The sequence below is a fragment of the Eretmochelys imbricata genome, chromosome 4 (assembly GCF_965152235.1).
Source record: "Eretmochelys imbricata isolate rEreImb1 chromosome 4, rEreImb1.hap1, whole genome shotgun sequence".
In the NCBI taxonomy this organism is placed as follows: domain Eukaryota; kingdom Metazoa; phylum Chordata; order Testudines; family Cheloniidae; genus Eretmochelys; species Eretmochelys imbricata.
In genome coordinates this window covers 131,752,983-131,778,851 of record NC_135575.1, presented here as the reverse complement: position 1 = coordinate 131,778,851, position 25,869 = coordinate 131,752,983, and the positions used below count along the sequence as shown (strand labels likewise).

General features: G+C 42.8%; 1 protein-coding gene across 1 annotated transcript in view; it reads right to left on the bottom strand.

Annotated features, from left to right (window-relative positions):
- Window positions 1-4,736: 4,736 nt before the first annotated feature.
- Window positions 4,737-25,869, bottom strand: part of RMND5A (required for meiotic nuclear division 5 homolog A) — a 42,241-nt gene continuing 21,108 nt past the window's right edge. The window contains exons 3-9 of the mRNA XM_077816006.1: window positions 24,072-24,206; window positions 23,772-23,872; window positions 16,259-16,425; window positions 13,386-13,551; window positions 9,105-9,207; window positions 7,548-7,702; window positions 4,737-5,580 (exon numbers count right to left, since the gene is read on the bottom strand). Coding sequence (XP_077672132.1) covers window positions 5,517-5,580; window positions 7,548-7,702; window positions 9,105-9,207; window positions 13,386-13,551; window positions 16,259-16,425; window positions 23,772-23,872; window positions 24,072-24,206 — 891 coding nt within the window. The 3' untranslated portion in view covers window positions 4,737-5,516. The remainder of the gene's footprint in view (window positions 5,581-7,547; window positions 7,703-9,104; window positions 9,208-13,385; window positions 13,552-16,258; window positions 16,426-23,771; window positions 23,873-24,071; window positions 24,207-25,869) is intronic.

Below are 25,869 nucleotides of genomic sequence, written 5' to 3'. Positions count from 1 at the left end.
GCATCACACTGGGGTGGGGGTGGTGGGTATGCAGATCAAGACAGCTGAGTTATGTTCTTTGCCTTCTGTCCCCATGGAGAATCCCCAGACTAGATTACACGGACCGAGGCTATATTATCTTCTCCATAGAGTTCCTAGGTGGGGGTCCTGAGTGAAGCCAAGGCCAGAGCAGTCCTGATAGTGGGGCTTCAGTGAAGCAGTATTTCCAGAAAGGATGCCAGGAACCAGGACTATTGTGGTTGCACAGGATGCCGGGGAGCAGGGCTTCTGACCTTTCCCATGGTAGATGGGGCTGGAACATCTGCTTCCCTCAGTGATGCAACACAAGGAACAAAGCTTGGATCAGCATGGAGGAATCTCCTAAAGGGATTCTCACAGAAATTCCCTCTCTCAGAGCCCTCTCCTCAGATCTTAAAGCAGGTGGAGATAATCTGGGCCCTGGGTTTATAAAGTAACATTTTATCACCATTAAAATAGGAGAAGCCCACAGTGAATGCTAGGAGAATGAGGGAGCTGGAAGACGAATGTTCTGGCTTCCATGTCTGATTTTACTGTACAGCTCTCTTGCTCTGTGGGGCATTTACATCATATGGAGTTGTCTCTCTTATTTCCAGCTGCTAAATTACATCAAAGACTGCTGTAAACTCATTAAATGCTCCTACCGTTTTTCCATGTAAGCATTTCCTGGATTTGCTACGAGGGACATTATTGCAATGGCACGTGGGAGGAGCCATCACACACAGGAAGGGACATGTCTTATGAACCTTCACAGTATTTAAATATGGTTCATGCTATGAAGGTGCTTGAGAAGCCCTATCCCATTGCTTTAAAACAATGGGTATTTAAAACATTATTTTTTTAAAAAAACCTGCTAGCATCATCTCGAGGTGGGGGGGGCGGATTCAAAAATGCAAATAATTCCTGTAGATTGCTTTTACCAAGAACAGGACTGCAAATGACTTAGTACATATAATGCAAAAGCAGGGTATGATGAAAATAGTAAAGCTATTGTTTTAATTATTTCCATTTAAATATATTTACAGACATGCACTACATAAAAGGCAAATCATGAAGGTGTGGTATTGGCTTGGCTGAATGACTCATACCTGCCTAACATTCAGTGAGGATGAGGGAAGATGAATGAGGTCTATGGTCTCATACTGCAAGGTTGTAACTCTGGCCTAGGCTTTTCCAGTCTTCCTGCACAAACTATTCACCTTCTGACTCACTGGGTGACAGAATGAACATGAGACAACTCGTCCAGAGGAACTGGACTCACACAAAGCTAGCATTCCCAGAGTCCCAAGCAGGAAGAAGCTTGTTCATGGTAAAACAACCTGCTGAGAGGTAAAAGAGAACAAGAATGGTCATATTTAGGGCCCTAAAAACGTGTCACGGACCATGAAATCTGGTCTTTTGTTCACTTTTACCCTATACTCTACAGATTTCTCCAGCATTTCTCAAACTGGGGGTCCAGACCCAAAAGGTGGGGTCGCAGGGTTATTGTAGGGGGGGTTGCTGTATTGCTACCTTTCTGCACTGCCGTCAGAGCTGGGTGGCTGGAAAGTGGCAGTTGCTGGCCAGGCGCCCAGCTCTGAAGGCAGCACCCAGCTACCAGCAGCCCAGAAGGATGTCAATACCGAACCACGCCACCCTTACTTCTGCACTGTTGCCTTCAGAGCTGGGTGGCTGGAGAGCGGTGGCTGCTGGCTGAGGGCCCAGCTCTGAAGGCCGCAGTGGAGAAGTCAGGGTGGCAATATCGTACCACGTCATCCTTTCTTCTGCACTACTGCCACCAGCAGCGCTGCCTGCAGAGCTGGGCTCCCGGCCAGCAGCCACCGCTCTCCAGCCGCCCAGCTCTGAAGCAGAGTAGAAATAATACAATAGCCTTGCAACTCCCCCGCAGCTTCCTTTGGGGTCAGGACCCTACAGTTACACCACCGTGAAATTTCAGATTTAAATAACTGAAATCATGAAATTTACAATTTTTTAAATCCTATGACCATGAAATTGACCAAAATGGACGGTGAATTTGGGAGGGCCCTAGTCATACTGGGTCAGACCAATGGTCCATTTAGCCCAGGATCCTGTCTTCCAACAGTGGCCGGTGCCAGAAAGGATTCAGAGGGAATGAATGGAACAGGGCAATTATCAAGTGATCCAGCTTGTTCTCCAGTCCCAGCTTCTAGAAGTCAGAGGTTTAGGGACACCCAGAGCATGGGTTTGCATCCCTGACCATCCCTAACAACCATTCATGGACCTATCCTTCAGGAACTTATCTAATTCTTTTTTAAACCCAATTATACTTTTAGCCTTCACAACATCCCCTCGCAACGAATTCCACAGGTTGACTGCATTGTGTGAAGTGCTTCCTTACATTAGTTTTAAACCTCTTGCCTATTAATTTGAGTGACCCCTGATCCTTGTGAAAGGTAAATAACACTTCCCTATTCACTTTTTCCATATCAGTCATGATTTTACAGACCTCCATCATATCCCCTCCTCCGCATCATCTCTTTTCTAGACTTAGATGAACTGTTCCAGGCTTTTTAATCTCTCCTCACATGGAAGCTCTTCCAGTCCCCTAATCATTATTGTTGCCCTTCTCTGCACCTTTTCCAGTTCTAATATATCTTTTGTGAGATGGGGCGAACAGAACTGCATGCAGTATTCAAGGGATGGGTGTACCATGGATTTATATAGTGGTGGTATATTTTCTATCTCATTATCTATTCCTCTCCTAATGGTTCTGAACATTGGTAGCTTTTTTGCCTGATGTTGCACATTGAGCAGATGTTTTCAGAGAACTAGCCATGATGATGCCATGGTCTTTTTCTTGAGTGGGAACTGCTAATTTAGATCCAATCACTTTGTATGGAGAGTTGGGATTGTTTTCCAACATACAATACTTTGCACTTAAGAGCCCAGATGCCAGGGAACAGCTCCACTCAGACATTATCAACTTTATCAGACTCCAGCTGGGAGATCCTAATCAAACGCATAGACATGGGAAAGCATCACTTACTGCATCAAAGCAAGATAAAGACCCCACGCATGTAGCCAGAAAGGGGAAACTTGATTGGTGTTCTCACTGCATTCAACATCATAAAACACATGCAGTGTGGGGAAAGCAGCAGGCAGAGCTCGAAGCTAGTCCAACATTGAAGAAAGCACATGGGTTCCATATATGGGAAAAACAGCAAGCAGAGCACTAAACAGGCCCAGGTGCTTGGTCCTGCTCTGCTTTCTTTGTGCCACTCAGGCAATTCAAAGGAAATGGCCCACAAGGTGCCAGCTAGGGAGATCCTGGAGGAAGGGCCAGGGGGCCTAGAGGCAGGATAGCTAGCTCCTGCATTACCAGCAGCAACAGTCCAGGAGGCACAGTCAGCAAGCATTACACTCCAGCTCTCCTCAGGTGGATGACAGTCTTTTTAGTGACTATCAGCTGCCATGGGTTAGAAGCTGGACCTTGCAGGCCAGGATGGAGCCAGATGGAGTACTAGAGAACAAAAACCAGTTCCCTGGTAATTCCTATCTCTGCCCCCAGGCCTGAGCACATTTTGATTACACAGGAGAATCTGGGACAAAGTTCCTACCTACTTAATACAAATGGCACCATTTGTGTGTTATGAACAATTCTGTGTTCAGGACACCACAGAAATTAGCTTTTGTTTATGGTGATCCCACTGCCCCAGCATTATAGATTGTAACATATAGTGCTAAGTGGAAAGCTACAATAACATTTTTTAAAATTACATTTACATCATTTTTCTTTACAATACACATGCTATTTTGCTGAAATGCCAAAATAAAGCAATTCCACTCAAGATAAAGGTTAAAAGTAACTTCACCGAGACTAAAAACCTACATTAAAAATAATATCCTCACCCGTTTATTGTTGATTTCACCACTTAGCCTCGTTTTTTTAACTCAGTATGAATACAATTTAATTGCAGAAGTCACACACACAGCTCTATTTTTTCCACACACATACTGAACACATATTCAAAGTTTAATGTGTGTCTTGGTTTGCTCCTCTTGTCTTACTCAGAGCGTCCATTGCCACTGAGCCCAAGTCCATCTCTTATATCAGACGAAACAGGGATGCAAAAATGTAGATTTCTGAGTGATGTTCTCCTCTGTCGTGCATTGTACTAGTGCATTCAACCAGTGTGTCAGAATTCAATCAGATAAGCTGGGGGAGGGGATTATTACACAATACAGAAATATATTTTTACATGTATCTTAACATGCCATATGGCTGCTTGCCCTACTATAGTACAGTGCAATAAATACAAATATATTCACACTAGAAAAGTTTTAACTGCCATGATCTACATCTGGTTTATGAGTACAAATTCACCTAGTCAACAATATAACAAACTGAGCAAGAAAAAGTGGCATTGGCAGTAATAGTCTAGTACGAAACGCAAGGCTAGAAGCAAAGTGTTTTCAAGCTACAGAAAATTTGCTAGCTTCTAATATGAGGATGTAGGGCCCAATCCTGCAAGGTGCAGATTTGTGATCAGTAGATTGCATCAGAACATGGGTTGGTTTTTTTTCCAATTTAACAATGAATACTCTGACAGTTTATTTGGCTTTGCTAACCGTTTATAAATAACACACTATGTCTATTAAACTATACAGCAACATGACATTTATAGCCTAATCCTGAATACAAAGTTCAAAGAACATGACTACAAAGGCCAAAGAGCAAATGTCATTGACTAAAAGCATTTCCACTTAGAACTCCATTTTATTGAATATTCTGTTACACAAACATTTCTTGATCACGAAAGCAAAAGGAACAGGATTTCCTGTTCCACTCCATTCCAGTAGTAATTTATCCATACACCACTTTTATAAATTAGTGATGGAATTTAACAGTTAGCCCCTCAGGGCTATATATTTATATATTTTATATATATGCACATTTACTTTGAGTTCTATGTAAAAATTGAAAAAATGTTTGAAAGAAAACTCAGAATATATCACAGCTTTTTTTTCCCAGGGAAAAAAAAATTAGTTTTATAACACTATTCAATTTATCAAACTTTTTCGGAAGTATTTACTTTGAATTATGTACACATTACTGGAAATAAAACTTTTTCCACAAACATTCCTTAGGGTGACAGTTATCAACAGGATGACGGAAGAATAGCAGGATGAATATTAAACATATTGAGGGGAGAAGAGGGAGGAGGTGATCGGTTTATACTTTAAAAAGTCACCATATAATTAAGTACAAAAACCTGCATTGAATGACAACTGCTGGTGTAGAAACTTGATCAGATATGGAGACCAAGAGTATAGTAAAGCTCTATGGTAATATTATTTCTGTAGCATTTCCACTCTGTATGTATATACTAAATGTTGGCAAAGTTTCTGTAGCATTAGCTTATACAAACACAGGAGTCCTCAGTCTGCTGCATAAAATGGAACAAGTGTTTTTAATTCTTCTGAAATGCACCCGTAATTCAGAGTGTCACTTACAAACTGCATATTGAATCACTTCTTCAGAAAAATATCTGTTTGGCATCTCCAGGACTCTGTTCCATTGGACAATAGGGGCATTTTAATCTAGAGACAAAGACAACGTGTTAGGGTTGTTCTAATATGACAGCCGCAACTGCAATTACTGGACATCTCCATTTGTTTTCACATGTTAAAATAACAGACCACTAGGAATTTACATTAATTATTATTTATATTATAATAGCACCTAGTTCTCAATTATATTTGATAGGGTAGGCAGGAAAAGGAGACTAGATAGCCCTTTCTGCATAATGCTTTCCTCAGCTCCACTGAACAGATCCCCTCGCTATGAAGCAGGGGTGGGCAAACTTTTTGGCCCGAGGGCCACATCGGGGTTGCGAAATGGTACGGAGGGCCGGGTAGGGAAGGCTGTGCCTCCGCAAACAGCCTGGCCCCTGCCCCCAGCCACCCTCTGACTGCCCCCCTCAGAACCTCCGACCCATCCAACCTCCCCTGTTCTTTGTCCCCTAACCGCCCTCTCCCGGGACCCCACCCCCTATCCAACCCCCCCGCTCCCTGTCCCCTGACTGCCCCGACCCCAATCCACACCCTCGCCCCCGACAGGCCGCGCAGGACCCCCGACCCATCCAACCCCCCCCCCAACTCCTTGTCCCCTGACCACCCCCTCCTGGGACTCCTGTCCCTAACTGCCCTCCCCCAGGACTTCCCCCCCCATCCAACCTCCCTTGCTCAGTCTCCTGACCGCCCCGAACCTCCACCCCATCCAACCGCCACCTGTCTCCTGACTGCCCCCCGGGACCTCCTGCCCATTATCCAACCCCCACCCCCACCCTGCCCCCTTACCAGGCCGCTCAGAGCAGCAGGACAGGCTTATTGGAAAGCCTGGGAGGTGGGCAGGCGCAAGCCACGCTACCCACGTGGCGGCATAACTCCGGGGGAGGGGCCGGGGGCTAGCCTCCCTGGCCAGGAGCTCAGAGGCCAGGCAGGACTGGATATGGCCCGTAGTTTACCCATCTCTGCTACAAAGGGACCCTAGCCAGAGTTAGAATATTTTTTTTAAAGATGTAGTTGCTACTTACCTTATTATTCATGCCTAGATTATTAAAAATGAAGAAGTTAGATTTTAAAATTCACTCTTTATCCTGTGTGGTTGCTTGCTGCATTTTGCTCAGTTTGGACTATGAAATTAGACCGGCCACTTACAGTTAACGTCTAGACAGTTTCATGGACTGCCTCTCATGCACTAACACAATGCTATTCCGCTGGGGTTTCTAACCCAGCAGTGAATATGAAAACCAGAACACATCCAAGATTTTCATTTGAAAAAACCCAGCAACATTTTCTATTTGGTTTCACAAAACCCTCGTGTTACAAAAATCTAAGTTTGGGCCTAAATTAACGTTATAGTGTATTTATATTGTGCAGCTCTCTATGCTTTATCGATGCGGTCTGTCCTAAAGTGGAATTACCAATAGTTGTACAGGTTCCCTTCCTAAAAAGTACTTTCCTTATTTCCCGCATTCCTTCCTGCCCCCTCCACATCTAAGTAGTTAATGAATAACATGAAATCACCATTGCAAGAAATATTCATCTGCTCAAAGTTATTTGATTACCCTAGTTTCCTCCAAGGATCTCCCCCAACTGACCCCTTTCCTTTTTTCTGTTTAATTTGTTTGGTGTGTGATTAACCTTGCTCTCAACAGAAAACCCAATGCATAGAAAACCTGAGCCTTCATGCAGCAATAATTAATAGGTACTTATAGTTTCTGTAAAATGGAAGGCTAATTTTTCAAAGTGATGTAATCCTATCTACTGAGATTCTTATATCAGGTCCTTCAGTGTCATATAAAAGAATAATATATAGCCAACTCACTTGTTATTGCTCTAGTGCACCAACAATGCTATCCTGCTTTGAAGTCAGCCACCAGAATTTCAACTATCTTCCCACCCATGCTGCCTTTATGGAGTCTTCTCTCACCCCAAATTCACTATTTTAACCTTAAAATTGGTCCCTGCCCACACTTTGCTAATAGGAAAAGAATGAGACTTACTTGCTGCCATTAAACATTTTATTCAGAGCATCTCTTGATATAATATGACCACAGACCAGTTTCATAGGTGGATTATTATCTGTTGTTTGCTGACGAAGAATGGGACAGGCAAATATTGAGTGATACCAGCACTTTTTACCAAGGTCCACTTCAATCTGTATAAAAGAATACAGTAATTAAAATCACCATGTATCTTGTGTAACTGCATTTCCAGCAGACAGTCATCACCACTCTATACAAGGCCATTAAACACATTTCCATACAACTTTAAGTACACCGGAATCACTTGTGCTGATGAGTGGGAAGCCTTCAGCCAGAAATATCTCAGAGTGATCTTAAATTAAACTGTCTTCTGTTTTTGCAAAGCAGAGCATAGTGCTGGCACACCACTTGTAGGTATGCATTGTAGAACAAACCAGCACTGGCAGGGAAATGGACCTGGAAATGGATGATCCCACAGGACTTATCTGTTCTAGGCAGAGATTTCCAAAGCTGGCTAAAGGATTTAATGACTAATTTCCATTAGAAATTAACTAGAATGGATTATCCACATTCCTAAAGTGCTTTTAAAACTCCCACCACTAACACGTTTATGATTCACATCAAAAGTCTTGGGATCACTCCAGTCAGAGGCCAATGCAGAAGATACAAGTCCAGTCAAAAATTCTTCCACCACTCCTCAGGCAGGGGGATTGTATGATTTCAGGAAGAGACGAATGCAAAGACAGAGAGAGAAAAATGTGGCTCAGTGGTTTAGGCAAAGGACTGGGGACTAGGAACTCCCAACCACTAATCCTGGCTAACACTGGTGCTTTCTGATTGAGTCCTTTAACCTTAGTATTACTTGACCTCTCAGGGGTGTGGTGAAAATGGATTAGGCAGTGTTTGTGAAGTGTTTAGACTATGCAAGAAGCTATATACATACTATTAACGAATCCACATCTGATGGATGATCCTTTGCTAAACCACTTTCTTTCCAGTGATTCTTTTGAGACTGGTTACCCACCTCAGACCAGATTCCACAGTCACAATTATAAAAAGCAATGCTGGACTGGTCCCAACAGACACTTTGGTGCCACACATGGATCCTCATCACAACTACAGTCAGGAATGCCACGTCTACTGCTGCCCAGCTCAATGCGTGAAAAGTTTTCTCCTTCTCAAAGCAGGAGCAGAGAGCCTTGAACAATTTCATAGGCATGGTCACACGGATTTTGCTATGAACAAGCTCCTCCAGAATTGTGTCTGTGGATCCCAATTCAGTCCACCAATCATACACCGATGCCATTCCTGGTCATTTCAAGCCCACCTAGTATTGTGGCAGTACTCCAGCAAGCTGTGGGTAGAGCTCAGGCCTGGCTGAACAATGGGAATATAACAATCTGATTTTTTTCCTCCTCATTTTTACGGCAGCATACACTCCTGGCTGTTTTAGCAGTTACACAGTTGACTTTTGGGGTGAAAGAAAATCCATACACACTTCCAGTGTAAGAGAAATTCAAAAGGCTTGCTCACTGTCCGAATCCTTGTCTGTCTGAAAGTACAGAACATACTCACCGGCAATTCATCTTTCTGGTTCCAAACTCCAGTGCACTGTCTTTGTTCGATCACAGCTTTGATATTAATTAAAGCTGGCAATGCTACACAACCTGCTGAAAAACTGCAGAAAGCACAGAAATGTTAGCACAGGATGCTGTTTTAAAATAAATATTTCGCACAGCTTTACTTCATTAGTAAGTTACTGGGGACAAAAGACTGTCATATTTCCTCAGTCCATTCTTGCCTTCTGTATTACTACCCAACAAGTAAGACTGCAGGTTGCTGGGATTCTGTTATGTTCAACAAGCTGAAGGGTAACAATTTGAGTGAAGCACATCAATAATCTGATTTACGGTACCATTTGTTTTGGTATTGTGACGGGGCAAGGCCAGATGTCTATAGAAAAGTAGTGGGAGATAGTAGATATATTAGCTCCAGGCTAAACAAATCCCTGGTACCAGGATAAGTGAAATGGCAGCTGCTCCAGGTCAATTAAGACACCTGGGGCCAATTAAGAACTTTCCAGAAGGCAGGGAGAAGGCTAGGTTGATTGGGACACCTGAAGCCAATCAGGGGCTGGCTGAAACTAGTTAAAAGCCTCCCAGCCAGTCAGGTGGATGTGCATGTCAGGAGGTGTGGGAGGAAGTTGTGCTGTTGGAGAGGCTGAGTAGTACACACCATATCAGGCATAAGGAAGGAGGCCCTGAGGTAAGGGTGAAGTGGAGCTTGAGGAAGTGAGGGCTGCTGTGGGGGAAGTAGCCCAGGGAATTGTACATGTCATGTTTCTAAAAGGTCAGCTACCATAGCTGATGCTATTAGGGTCCCTGGGCTGGAGCCCGGAGTAGAGAGTGGGCCCTGGCTCTCCTCCTCTACCTTTGCCCCCTGATTAATCACTGAGACTGGGAAACAACAGAGACTGTGCAAGGAAGGATAACTTCTCCTCACCTCCCTCGCTGGCTTATGATGAAAATGGCTCAGTAGACTGTGACCCTTATCTCTAGAGAGAGAAGGGTTACATGCAGGGTCCCAGTGAGCCTCTGAGACTAGCGAAATCCATCAGGAAACGTGGGACCCATGGAAGCAAGGACAGAGCTTTGTCACAGTATCCACTGTCCAAGAGAAAAAGGGGACTGGAAACGACTCAGCTTTACATGTGGTCAAGAGACTGTTACATAACTGGCATGGCCAAAATGTGATCTGAATGCAGCCTAAGGAGTTGTACGTACATGAACCACAATCAGACCTTTAATAGTCTGTTAGTGTAACTTCAAGAGACTCCAGATCTCATACATACGGTCCCTGGGATTAAGATGTACAAGGAGTCTCCACAGAATGGAGCTGAGGAAGGTAATGCAACCTGCTCTGTTTATGTTACAAATATGGTCTTCAGCTGGGCTAAGATTGGGTGCCACACAGAGTCTGTTCCAGGAGCTTCCTGTTACCCAAGTATATTCTACTACTTTGCAGTACTCCAGGAGGTTGCCACAATAAGTGTGGAAATGATTTTCGGCAAATTATCAGGAAAGTCTGAATATTTTGCACTGAGTGTACATTTACCCCCTGCAACAAATTAACGGAGGACAGGAAGGGGAGCCAAGAGTTCTAATCCCAGCTCTGCTATTGACGTGCTATGTTGCTTTGGCAAAGTCATGTCACTATTTGTGCCAGTTTTATCATCTGTGAAAATAATACTTGCTTCTTCACAGGAGCTTTGAGAGGTTTAGTTAATAAAATGCTTTTAGAACGATGTCTCTGGCAAGGTCGTCTGTGGGGACTACACCTGCAACCTCTGGATCTAAAAGCATGAGCCTGTAGCATCTAAGCCACAACGGGGGCGGGGAGGAGGGGGATTGCATGCAGGGCCATGAATGTAGGGCTGGGGTTGGGGTGTGGGAGGGAGTGCAGTGTGCAGGAGGGGGCTCACGGCAAGGGGTTGGGGTGCAGGAGGGGTGCAGCAGGGGGCTCAGGGCAGGGGGTTTGGGTGTGGGGTGCAGGAGGGTTCGGGGTGCGGGCTCTGGCCCAGCACCGCTTACCTTGAACGGCTTCAGGGTTGCAGCAGCGTGCAGCGGGGCTAAGACAGGCTCCATGCCTGCCCTGGCCCCACGCCACTCCCAGAAGTGGCTGGCACCATGTCCATATGGCCCCTGGGGGAGGGGAAGGAAGAGGGCTCCATGCGCTGCCCTCCCCTCGGGTACCTCCCCTGAAGTTCCCATTGGGCGCGGCCAATGGGAGCTGCGGGGGGCAGTGCCTGCAGGAGAGGGCAGCGCGCGGAGCCCTCTGCCCACCCCCACCCCCAGGGGCTGCAGGGACGTGGTGCCGGCTGCTTCTGGGAGCAGCGCAGGGCCAGGGCAGGCAGGGAGCCTGCCTTAGCCCCACTGTGCCACGGGGCTGGTAATCCCAAGGGCCATAGTTTGCCCACCCCTGATCTAAGCTAAAGAATCAGATCCATTACCTCAGACACAGTAGCCAATTCAAACCATTATCTGTGCTCCAGCCAGTGGGGGGAGACCAATAGCTCCAGCATTAGCCCACATTACACTTGGAAGATTTATATTCTGCACAAACAAAAGCACCAGCTCACTTAGTAGTCCTAAAAGAAAACATCTGTGAGGGATGTCAGAGAGCCTTCTGAAAACTAACAGTAGCTAAAATAAATTGATTTAGCACATGACAATTTATCTGGATTGCAGTAGTGCTTAAAGGGCCCCGATTCAAAGCCCACTGAATCCAATGGGAGTCTTTCCACTGACTTCAATGGCTTTGGAACAGGCCCAAGGGCCCCCATAAGACTGGATCCTCATTGTTGTAAGCCACTGAACAGCCATAAAAAGAGAAATGGTCTTGCACCAAAATTTTAGAAAATGAAATTTTGTAGGCAGACTTTTATTTCAAACTGGTCTAATTTTTAAAGTAGTTGCTACGTACGTGCAGTAGCCACATTTTAGAGCAGTCTTGTTTATGCCACGAATGTCAATAACACATGCACAATAAAAACACCACAGTTCAACTGATTTCACTTTGGGCCCAAAACAGCTGTCTAATCAACACAAGTATCAATAAAAGGGAGGGGATTTTTCCACCTCAGTGGTAGCAACGCATACACTTGTGCTGATAATGAACTGTGCACATTACTCAGTCAATGCATGGGCCATTAAAATGTCAGTGAGTGACTATTAACACGCTGGATATTGTTCTGGGAGGAAAAAAGATGGACTAAAAATCTATTACAGGGACACAAATTCCTTAGTGCTCATTTTTTACATCCACAAATTAAAATCAATCAATAAAACGCTGCTACAGAAGGATGTAGATGCAGGCGTACTTTTCCTTTCCATTCTGCTGCTCCTTTCCAATGCATGAGCCTGGCTCCAAAAGAAACGGATCCACTGAAAATCATTTAATACTATTACTTGGCAAATATTAATGAAATGTCTGAAGTGCGGCTGTAGTGAGTTTGTACCTCTTTAAAAGTGGTCAGCTAAGCAGGAATGTAACTAACAGTCACAAGCAAGCAGATAACCAAGAAAAACAATAGTGGCACTTCCATAGGATTGAGTCCACTGAAAGGCAAAACCCATCTCTCATTTCTCATCTAACCTCTACAGTGCATTTGGGGGATGTACAGCTCAAAGTCCGAGTGATGGTTAATTCGTCACTATCTGGGTAAAGGGTGGGTTATGATTTGACTGCTGTTGACCACTATACTTGTAAAGAAAAATTAGATTTCGGTATTTTCAGACAAACACAACGTTAATATTCACCACATAGCTCGGAAACACCAGTTCCCGTGAAAGTGCAAGATTTCATCTTTGCAAATCTTGAATTCCCATGAGTGGCTGTAAATTTTACCTGCTGAAATCACCTTCTAGCATATTTAGAAACAGAACTTCAACACAGAACCAATGCAAAGTGAGAAAACTGAATTGAAGATAACAAAATTGACTAGAAGTGTTAGCAAGTAGATAACTGGTCCAGGCTTTTTCATTTTTAAGTGTCAAGTTGTGGTACCAGTTTTCACACACTTGTCCTAAGATCAAAGTAGCTGGTTGCCGCCTCATCTTTAATATGGATGTATAACCTATAGCATCTTAAGAATCCCAGCATACAATGTTCCACTTTGAGCTGAATAGAAGGCCATTTGGCCACACTGCATGCTGGAATCTATAGTCTTACAACTGGCTATATTTAATGAACATTAGGCAAGTCTCTTGCATTCCTGTCAAGTTAGCACTGCAGCCTGCAGCTGGGAAAAGGTTAGACACCCTGGCCTTCAAAACATTTCAGTGGGAGATAGCATACCTAACACTCAGAGGTGATTCAACCGAGAGACCCAGGAGAGCACAGGCGTCCCTTGTAAAGATGTCACAGATGTCTGCCCACTGGTTTGCATCTAGTAGATGAACATACGGAGAGTTCTCTATACCCTGTCTCAAGTACACCAGGCTGCCCATCAAAACCTGAATATCTGTGAAGGACAAAAAACAAAACTTTAGCTATTACATTTTACATTGTTTTATGCTACAATGGGAAGATTAGTCTGAGCTTTTCCCCTTGACACAGGAAAAAAAAGTAATTTTAATGTATACCGAGTCAGCGATTATCAGCTGTGTTACAAGAGATTCAGAAATATACACACACTTCAGTACCAAATATGGGTATGATCAGCATGGAATAGATATCTTTCTGGAACCAGAACAGACCGCAGTGCTATGGAATACACTGCATTATTTTTGCACTTCCGCTATCACCTGTACTCTGCCCCCACCAACCTGCTTCTACCAGGTCTACTTGCAATGTGCCAAATGTCCGAGCAGCTTTCAGATGTCAGGCTCTGCTTATTTAGAGAGGCCGTTACTAAACATGTTACTTTTCTCCTACCAACAGGTGGTCGGACCCTGGATGAGGTTGGAGCACAGATTATTAGTTCAAGGTCCAGGACTACAGACAGTTTTAAGATCGGATGTCTAACAAATTACTCAGGCAAATGATGCCGGAGCTGGAATTCCACTCTTCAACAGGATACGAATCGGTCTCTAACTCTGGCACAGCAGAAACACTGGGGTCAAGATACTTGGATTTATAGAAATATACCCTTCCTTTTTTAAGATCATTTGCTGAGGTTTTTACAGTATCTTCATACGAATTTCTCTCCCTGCGGAGACAGCTGCACTCATGTTAATAGGGCAATCTCTCTATACAGGCAGAGGGATATGGAAAACTAGTACTGATGAAGTTTTCAAGGCTCCCTAACACTTTTCAAAAGTAGTTCTTCTGTAAGCTTTGTGAAGAGAGAGCCTGGAGTGCTGGGCCTGGGGCAAGATCTGAGGCCTAAACCAGAGGCTGTGAACCAAAGTCTGGCCATGCATTAAAGCAGATGCTTACAAGTTCACTGTCCAGCCCATGAACTTGGCAAAGTTGTTGCTAGTGTACTAGACACTAGATATTTACATAAGATAAGATGGTTTGACAAAATAACCAATAGAGATGTTTTGTCCAAAATATCAGGAACAAGGGGATGTAACAAACGGATGTCATGAAATACGTAAGGTAGTGTGTAAATTGTGTGTTCCAGTTGTTTGTCTCAGCCTAGAAATGTCAGGGTACTTTGCCGTACCTCCTTTGTCCAGCCTAGGGGGCAGCAGAAAGTCCCGCAGCTGACTGAGCTGAATCCATTGTAACAAGCATAAATGCGTTAGTGTAACTGTAGACATTGATCCAGGGAGCTAATACCGTGCTTCGTGGACAACAAACTCGGCTGAGCGCCTTCACCCCCGAATTGTGCCTGTGGTCTTCCTTTATGAGTCTGCTGAACTAACATGCTGCACGAGCTACTAATAACGTTGAAGCTACAAGGATACAAGCACTGAGCAGCCTAAACAGCGCTACCGAGGCAAAGACATTCCAACCTCCCGCACTTAACCACACTGGCTAATACTACTGAGGTCTGTTGAACCCGCTATCTGTGCAGAGCTGGACAGAATGCTGAAAGAACACACGTACCCCAGCCACTACAACATAAACAGAGTATACAATGGTACGGAATTAAGCTTTCATTGGCTCTCATTTGGGGTGGCATGTTTAACTCACTCATGGCTTCCCAGCTTGTCAAAAGATCAAGTCACCTGAATCTCACGACAAAAAAACCCTTTATATTCTCACATACAGCAGGAATACCAGACGTCTGCCCAAACAGTATTTATGTGTGTATTTTTGTATACTTTACCCTGGCAATGAATCTATATTAGAGAAGACCTAAATAAAAAGCCCAGCAACATTATAATTATAGTTTGAATATATTTGCTTGTCACCTTTAAAAGATAAAGACAATTCAAGCTACCAGGATGCCGGGACAGTATTCCTGAAGGCGGGGGAGGTGGGCGAATTTACATTTCAAGATACGGTGACAAGTTTCAAAAGCATTAAGGCTCTGTGTTAGCTTGTTCGAAAAAGCTAGCTACTTGTGGGAGATGCTGCAAAGCAAAGAGGAATCAGAGGAGTGGGAATGCAGGTGGGTGGGAGAGATGAGAAGGCTAAAGAAGAGTGGAAGAGAGAAAAGCAAAATATCCGGTGAGTGACTTTAAAAAAGTCAATTGAATAATATATTCAGGTTGTCTCTCCTCCCAATCCTATCCCCGCAGTGGATAGAATGTCAGTGTCAAACCTGATCAATATCACATTCTACTAGTTGTAGCCTATAAAGATTATACAAGCTTTAAACTAGGATGTAGGAAGTGTGAAAAGAAAGACAGATTGACACTTCAGATGGAGGAAGATACAGCCAGTCTCACTAACCCATGATTCCCACCCTCTCACTTTCTAGCTAATGTGCTTAAAACATGTATGTAATTATTTTATGGTTGTAATTCCACCTTGGGGTTTCTGGAGAGATGAATACTTAACTCAACCTGCCCTTCACTTATTCAATGCTCTATTACCTATGTACAGCTGCTCTTAGCACTTTATTCCTTGTGTTTATTAACAGTCAAGAGTTCATTGTGGCATCACAACTTGCTCTTGAATATATTCTAATATGAAGAAAAGGCCTCCACATCTCCCCCCTGGAAAAGTAAATAAGTGACTTGATGAAACACAGCAATAGAATACAAAGGCAATTCAAACTGAATGCCAAGTACTCAATGTTACAAATTTAAAAACAACTAAAACTCACTCACCTTTCTGATGGTTTAGAGCAAACGGCTGAAAGTTTTTAGCATATTGCAATGCCTCTCTCTGATTTGCTGTTCCACCCATCAATAAACTAATGAAATATAGCCTGTGTAGTTTAAATTCCAAGGAACTATTCTGGGCCATGAGCATTTCTCGGTTAGATACTGCCCACCTAAAGAAAATTGGGGGAAAAAATCAGTTTCAGCCTACAACAGTGCAGAAATTGTTAAAATTATAACTTTCATTTCATGGAACATCTCAATAAGAATATGGCTCCGTATCCTGCACTTCCATTATAATACTCAGTGCTCAGAGGATCTCAGAACATTTTACAAATAATTAAGCCTCCCACCTCCGGCAAGGAATACATATAAATACAAAGGGATCACTTAATCTACCACTTAAATACCGCCACTTTTGGGGTTGAATAACGCAGCCCCATTTAACAACACACAATAATACTACCCAACAACCCAGGACAGGAAGTATACATCATATATCAAGCTAAAACTGCAGGAGAAGTATAATTAAGCAGAATATAGACCTGGAATTTGACCAAGACACTGGGATTAATACCCATATTGTGTTCCTACAGGATCTGTAATAGCCACAAATTGTCAGGACCTCTATTTTAATTACCATCCAAAGATTCAACCTGTAAGAACATGGTGCCCCCCTCCATTCTCTAGGTGTCATCTACTGAATCACCAGCATTACGGATGTTCACCGGAGCAGTCTCCACTGGGAGTTCTTTATGACAGATCTTACTAACACCTGACATTTTAAAAAATCTTTCATTTAATAACTGAACTTTGTACTGATTATCCTATTATTCTATTTTCTCTGTTATCTTCAGCTCGAACAATAAAAATAGCCTTGTCAATCTCCCTTTCCTCCTGCCATGCACAATCACAACACTGCAGTGTTTTGAGTTGCAAATGCCACAGCAAAATGTTTATACACAAACCAAATAAAGTGTAATGGAACATTCTAAACAGTTTCATGGAAACATTTATATTGTTTAGGTTTTATGGAACCTCATTTTGATGTTTTAAACAGGGCTGGACCTAAACCAATCTAATCTTGTCCCTTTAAGAAGCCTTTTGATAAAGTCCAAATTCTAGTAAGATCAGTCACACCTGTTCGTTATTAGTGGCTACCTGCTTTTTATCTGGAGTACCATTAAGCTAGGAGAGCAGCTTTCCACCTCTCAGCAAGGAAGTGATGTAGTCAATAATGTCTTTTACAAGGAAGAGCTGGGTAGGGTTCAGGTGAAATTAACAATCCCAAAAAGCAAGGAAATATATCATCCTACCACTCTACCATATCAAAAACACTTCAGTCACTTAGTGAAAATCACCTGGGTAGGCAGGTCTTACATCTCCAAACAAGCAAATATAAACTTCCATTTTATTGCAATGAAAGAGTCACAATCCTGACTTAAGCATTGTGGGCTTGAAACCAGAACTATTGACTTGAACTTTTAATGATGCCCGGTGGAAAATATAACCTTCATAATCAGCAGGGAGCCTAGAAATCCGTTCGCCAAGGAAAAATGCAGAATTTGCATTTTTACAGAGAATCTTTAGTTTTTACATTTTGTGAAAAAATAAAAACATATACAGTGGAACCCCACGATTCCGATCTCATTGGAACCAGGGCCAGATTGAATAATCAAAAATTTGGATAATCAGTAGAATTGGCAAAGAGCTTTCTATCCCCTATTTTAAGTTGGCAGGAGGAGGCTAGGGCAGTCAGCCCCAGGTGGCAAGAGCTCGGGTGGTCAGCCCCAGTCAGTAGGGGTGACAACCAGAGCCCCAGCCACCGAGGGTTGACAGCCCGAGCCCCACTACTGTCAGCCCCAAGCGACTGGTGGTTCAGTTCATATGGAGAGACGGATAAGGGAGGCTCAAATAAACTGGGTTCTACTGTATGGAATACAGACATAGAAGTATTGGTATATGTAAGAAATACAAATTGCAATTCTATTAATTTTATTATAATGATTGATGGCACTGGTAGGCTTCAAACTTGCTTAAAAATTGTAAAAATAGAACACTGTGTTCAATTGATACCTATATATACACTGTGGTTATGTTTCATTTTAATTAGGGAAAAGGGGGATTTTTATGGAGGGGGGGTTAAAATCAGAGAATTTGGGGTTTTTTAATCATGGAAAACTAGGATCCCTGACAATCAGTAAACTTAGATGCTTGAATTTCAGCAGTGCAGCATAAGTCTCAGACGGTTCAACCCAACCAAGTCTGTTAGCATTGCGTCTCCACTTGGGGGCTAATGTCACTGAAGAATGTAACAGCAGAACCTCTAAATCAGGAAGCTAGTATCATGAAAATATTGTCCATGGTACAGTTCTGGTCATCTGGCTATACCCACTGAAGCTCAGTCCCTTACTACGAAATAAGCGCCACTAAATGTCATCCACAGAGTGATTAAGTGGCTCATAAATAGGAAAGCCTGTTCAGCAAACACTGCAACTAGAATCACAGAATCGTAGGACTGGAAGGGACCCTGAGAGGTCATCTAGTCCAGTCCCCTGCACTCATGGCAGGACTAAATATTATTCTAGACCATCCCTAACAGGTATTTGTCTACCCTGCTCTTAAAAATTTGCAATGAAAGAAATTCTACAACCTCTCTAGGCAATTTATTGCAGTGTTTAACCACCCTGACAGTCAGGAAATTTTTCCTAATGTCCAACCTAAACTGCTCTTGCTTCAGTTTAAGCCCATTGCTTCTTGTCCTACCCTCAGAGGTTAACGAGAACAATTTATGTCCCTCCTCCTTATAATTACCTTCTGTGTAATTGAAAACTGTTATAATGTCCCCTCTCAGTCTTCTCTTCTCCAGACTAAACAGACCCAATTTTTTTTCAATCATCCCCCATAGGTCATGTTTTCTAGACCTTTAATGCTTTTTGTTGCTCTTCTCTAGACTTTCTCCAACTTGTCCACATCTTTCCTGAAATGTGGCACCCAGAACTAGACCGAATACTCCAGCTGAGACCTAATCAACGTGGAACAGAACAGAAGAATTACTTCTCGTGTCTTGCTTACAACTCTCCGGCTAATACATCCCAGAATGATGTTTGCTTTTTTTGCAATTGTTACACGGTTGACTCAGATTTAGCTTGTGATTCATTATGATACCCAGATCTGCAGTATTCCCTCCTAGGCACTCATTTCCCATTTTGTATATATGCAACTGATTGTTCCTTCCTAAGTGGAGTACTTTGCATTTGTCTTTATTGAATTTCAACCTATTTACTTCAGACCATATCTCCACTTTGTCCAGGTTATTTTGACTAATGTCACAATCAGAGACAGCAGCACAGGACAGTCTGTTTTTATTAAAAAGATTCCTGCCAAAGCAACAAGTGACACTCATTTGTTAACTAAGTTCAAGTTCAACCCCCATATACGCTCTACCAAGCTCTGAAATGAAGCATTAATCACTGCACTGTCTGCCCTCCCAAAGAAAGCTGATACTTCTTTCAGAACAATACTTGCTTTACTACATATTCACTTTTGCAATTCGAATCCAAATGATAGGTTAATTTAAGTCCAAAATCAGGTTCTGTAAAAACAACCTTCAAAATTGTGCTTCAGTCTCACAGAATCCTTATATCGCTGCAGCGCTCAGAGACCCCTGTCAATATCGGGACTCTGCTGTGCACAGGGCAGGACAGATACATAGGACGACAACGTCCACTGCCTGGAGAAGTTACAATTGAAAGCCTAGATCCTGTAAGCTGTTCCATAGAAGTGAACCCCTACACCCGCATAGAGACCCCCTGGAATCAATGGGGCTCCACAGAGGCACAGGGATCCATCTGGAAAGGACCTAAGGCCTCAGCCCAGCAATCAGACTGAATGAGCAAACCTCTCTGCCAGTGTCAGAGCTCTTTTGAAGTCAGTGGGGTTCTATGCAAGTGCAGGAATCTCAAGGGTTAGAATGTAGGATCAGGGCTGAGTAGCCTACCTGCTCAAGCTGAGTGATATGCAAAAATGTAAATAAACAGCATAACTGGTAAAAAAGTAAACTAGATGTAGATGTTAGCCCATGTATTACTAATCTTAGAATTTTTAAGTTTTATAGCTTTTATTTTTAATAATCTAAAGGGTAATCAATAACACAGATAGATCTCTCTATTTCAAAAACTTCCACCACTCTGTCTGGGCACATGAACTTTAATCTGAAAATGTTCCTTTTTAAAAAAATGGCTTCATCTTAAAAAAAAATGGCCAGTGATTATCTTTAGGTGGTTGGTTTTTTTGTTTGTTTGTTTTTGGGAGGTGGGCAGTTGTGTAACTAACCAAACACTGTATCTTCCCCGCCTGATTAATGATGCTGTAATTAACAGTTCTTTCCCTGTTTCCTCCTTTATGCTCCATCGATATCAGCAGAACAGCCCTGGGATCAGGTCAGCCAAGTACGTGAGCCTGCCATTTAAACACTTCTTTTAAAGCTATATTTAATGTTGCCAGCCTTGTCTGCCCGTTTGTTGGCTTCTCACACAAACATTGCCATGCCTCCTTCTATGCTGCCCCCATGCATGGATTGAATCTTCCTGAGCTCACCCCCAAGGCCTCTACCCATTCCAACTCAATTCCCTCCTGAAGCTCCACTTCTGCTGCGGCATCCATGGGAAACTAGCTCACTAATGATCTCAAGTTTGAGGAGTAATTGGGAATGGCTTATAGTACCTCTTTATTCTTTCAAAACACTGTTCATATAACTTTTTATAATCAAGATGTCATTATGTACAACCTCGATCGCTCTCCTTATATGCTGCACTACTTTCTTCCCCCCCGTCTTTGGAATATGAAATCCTTGGAGAAAAGACCATGCCTTCCCTCCTGTTTGGCAAGTGCTTCGCACATTGTGGGAGTTACCCGAAATAAACAAGTAGCAATGAGTGAGGCACAGGGTATTTCCTGGAAATGTGTAGCTAGCTGGAGCCAAAAGGACTTGCTGCCCTGAGGTGCAGATGACAGTCATTAATAGTAATCAGCTATCAATCCCCAGGTAATGCCCTTCACTAAGGTTGTGCTACTGTTATAACTACAAGAAATAGAATCATAGAATCATAGAATATCAGAGTTGGAAGGGACCACAGGAGGTCATCTAGTCCAACCCCCTGCTCAAAGCAGGACCAATCCCCAACTAAATCATTCCAGCCAGGGCTTTGTCAAGCCTGACCTTAAAAATCTCCCTAGGTAACGCATTCGAGTGCTTCACCACCCTCCGAGTGAAAAAGTTTTTCCTAATATCCAACCTAAACCTCCCCCACTGCAACTTGAGACCATTACTCCTTGTTCTGTCAACAGCTACCACTGAGAACAGTCTAGATCCATCCTCTTTGGAACCTCCTTTCAGGTAGTTGAAAGCAGCTATCAAATCCCCCCTCATTCTTCTCTTCTGCAGACTAAACAATCCCAGTTCCCTCAGCCTCTCCTCATAAGTCATGTGTTCCAGTCCCCTAATCATTTTTGTTGCCCTCCGCTGGACTCTTTCCAATTTTTCCACATCCTGCTTGTAGTGTGGGGACCAAAACTGGACACAGTACTCCAGATAAGGCCTCACCAATGTCGAATAGAGGGGAACGATCACGTCCCTCGATCTGCTGGCGATGCCCCTACATATACAACCCAAAATGCCATTGGCCTTCTTGGCAACAAGGGCACACTGTTGACTCATCTCCAGCTTCTCGTCCACTGTAACCCCTAGGTCCTTTTCTGCAGAACTGCTGCCGAGCCATTCGGTCCCTAGTCTGTAGCGGTGCATAGGATTCTTCTATCCTAAGTGCAGGACTCTGCATTTGTCCTTGTTGAACCTCATCAGATTTCTTTTGGCCCAATCCTCTAATTTGTCTAGGTCCCTCTGTATCCTGTCCCTACCCTCCAGCGTATCTACCTCTCCTCCCAGTTTAGTGTCATGTAAGTGGCAGGTGATGGATGCCATTTCAATTGGTACATCCAGGTCATCGTTAGATTATTAATGCCCTGTAATTATCTGGTTCAGTGCCACTGAACCAGCTCAACATTCCATTCACCTTAGCATATTCAATGAGTAATTATTTATGCTGCCCTCATGTTCTATAGAAAAATTTCAGTACTCGGTGTCTGTGGAGTAATGGCTTAAACTTCACAGTGTCGGTGCATTTAACTTTGACGCCAATTTCATGATCACAGATTTTCAAAGTAAGACCATAAGACTAGTAGTTATGAGTGAATACAAGTGCCAAGGGAAAAATGTCTTTGCCCATATGAAAATTACTTCACTGAACAATGAAGAAAATTGGATATCCTAACTGCATGATGATTACATGCAATAAAATGTGAAGGAACTCTGTTTGCTTTGCTCTACTATTTCTAGTAATACAGAATAAATATCAGAGGCTAACAAAGATGTATTTTTAACAACTCATTCTTTAATTTGTCTTGTTTTATTTATAGAAGAGAGAAGCTAAAGTTAATTTACATAGAATTTGATGCACACTGAGAACCGGACTCAAGTGCCAAAATCTCTTTCAAGGTTGCATGCTTCACTGAAAGTTGTATAGCACATCCTAATCAGTTATCCATGGTCTGGAAAGGTAGAAAACAGAGTGTAATCCACAAGAGGCGATTTTTCATCGTCTTGCCTTTTTTCTTTATCGTGCACTTCCCCTTACAGGTCTAACGGGGGGAAAAACCTACTAAATCCAAGATATATCATAGCCTGAAGTTCAACAACATATGCTAGATGCTCTTTGCTTGCACATCAGATACCATTCTCCACTGGCTCTTGCCACTGGGAGAAAGGATAATTTTGTCCAAGAGCAGGACTTCACCTGCAATCCATCTTCCCAGTCTGACCTCAGGTGAACCAGGGACTCTACCTGCCTGAGGAAAGAGCAAAACTCTAGTGTGAAGCTAACACCACGACTTGCTTATCACCACCAGCCCATGAAGAGCACCTATCCTTCAAACCACCTGCTTCTCCATCCTCCAGCTTTTCCCTTCTCTTGTGATCTCTCTTATTTGTGTTTGATTGGCAAAACTGACAAAATGAATAGCTTTGAACATGATCCTGCAGGGCCCTGAGCACCCTCAGCCCCCATTAAAGTCAATGGGAATGGGGGGTGCACAGCCACGAGGTACTTGGGACTCTCTACTATTAGATCCTTTTTAAGTAAGCTGACAGTGTTTTGTTGTAACCTAGGTAACATTTCATTGTTTAAGGCATACAACTGTTTCTGTAACTGACAGTTTTTCCTGCAAGCTTAAATTAATAACAGGATTATACTGTGTGTAGTTCAAATTAAGCATTCAACCAGGAGAAAGAACCTGGAAGTTCAGCACTAGCTATAGTGGGGGGAAGAAACACAGAATAACATCTAAACCTCCTATAAACTATGACCCCCTCCTTAAAGTGTATTGAAGTCAATGCCAAGATTTCCACCACCCTTTGGATTTTCACTTAAAGTATTCAAATAAAGAAAACTGAGCAACTCACTCTAACGCGGGTCTCAAAACTCTAACTTTTAATGCTTCCAATATTCGATTTAACTCCACAAATGGTTCTTTTTGACTTTGGTCTATAGAAAGACCAGATTCCTGAAAAACAAAGTCACACCTTTTAGTTACCAGAAAAATGGCCAGAAAAAGTCTACAAAGTAGTATCTCATTTTTGAAATTATTTACATTTTAAATATTAATACTCCAGTTGAGAGCTTCAGCTAACAAAATTAAAGATGCTTATCTGGGGTATAATTTCTACTTCTTGGTAACGTTAATCATCCTGAGCTATGGTTACCTGACAGAGCTCCTCAGCGACATCCAGCATTCCTTGTCGGAAAAAATGTTCTACCATCACCTCATTGAGAATTCGCTGGCTGTCAGCTTGCCAGCATCCATCTATCCCCACGCTGCTGATGTCCGAGTCAAAATTCTGAAACGTACAAATTAACATTTAATAGGCTGGAACAAATAACTCCATGTAATTATTCTTTCATTAGGCAGAGACACCTATGTCTACACTCTGATGCTTTTTGCTTGTTACTCAGCTGCCCTCAATTACCTCCCATTCTAAGAGAAACATGCTTTGTTATCTTCTGTGTGCAGTAAGAAGAAATCCTTGGCTTGCTTGCTTGGAGTCTGAAATTTATCCAATATAAGGAATTATGATAGCAAATTACAAGTCAAGTTAATTAATAAAAGGATTTCCAGCCCATGACATGTCCTCACAGAGAAGTGTCAGCAGAGGAGAGTTTTCCATATCTTCTAATCTGTCCCTCCACTGTCTCCCCCTTATCTATTTGGGAAACTCTAGAACCCTGGGTCAACCTGTTGTCAGGTGCTAGAACCTTGAATAAAGACGCTACTGAGTTATGTTAATAGGTGAATCATTAGCTCCAACTGAGACATCAGAAAGACTATAGTATCTCTCTTGGTAGAGGAAATTAAGAATATAGAAGCTGTCCTGCAGGGAAAGCTTAACCTGAGGCTGAGGTATGTTTTGTTGTTTTAGTTAACAATGAAGCAAAACCACAGAAAAGGGGTACATTTGGACTATAAACACTGGGCAGATACTCTGTTTAGAGTAAAGTGGGAACTTCACAGGCTTATTCTACCCAATTTAAACTGCTCATCCTTGCTTTCAGCTATAGCTCCCCTTCACTTGCCAATGATGCCCAGTGTCTAACTGATCACTATATTTGGGGTCAGGAAGGAATTTTCCCCCAGGTCAGATTGGCAGAGACCGTTGGAGTTTTTTGCCTTCCTCTGCAGCATCAGGCACAGCTCACTTACTGGTTTGAACTAGAGTAAACGGGGGACTACTTGAAGTCTTTAAACCAAGATTTGAGGATTTCAGTAACTCAGCCAGAGATTATGGACCTATTGCTGGAGTGAGTGGGTCAGGTTCTGTGGCCTGTGACGTGCAGGTCAGACTAGATGATCATGATGGTCCCTTCTGGCCTTAAAGTCTATGAATCTAAGCCAGCTTCACTGTTCCTTTTATTTCCTGCACCAAATACCATCTTCATGCCTTTTTTCCATGCTGCCCCATAGATGTGGAACAACCTCCTTCTCTCAGTGCATAAGGCCTCAACCATCTCCTTCCGATCTTAAAGACAAAGTCAATAGTGAGGAACAAAACCCCTAGCCCTAAGTCAACCAACTGTCTTCTCCACCTCATTATAGGAGGGGAGACATGGAGTGAGACAGAAAGCTCAATATTAAAAATATAAAAGCTATGACCATTCACAAGCTGTCTCACATTTAACAAGAGGTTTATCTTAGGTGTCTTAATTTGTAAACTTCTTGAGGTATAGACTGTCTTTTCTTTTCTTTTTCTTTCTTGCATGTCTTGAACAGCCCTGAGCACCTTAGAGCTTAATAATAATCCTCATATCTGAAAAAATCCTGTGAACCATGCGAGGTTCATCTCCATCACCAATCCTGATGACAATTTCCCAAGCATATTGTGACTAGACAGATGGAACCTATTACAGCTGTGATATTTAATAAGCACTCAGGAGTTTGGTCTATCAGGGAGGAATGCACAGCTACAAATAAGCACTCAGATCGGTCCAATTCTGCTCAGGCTTTTG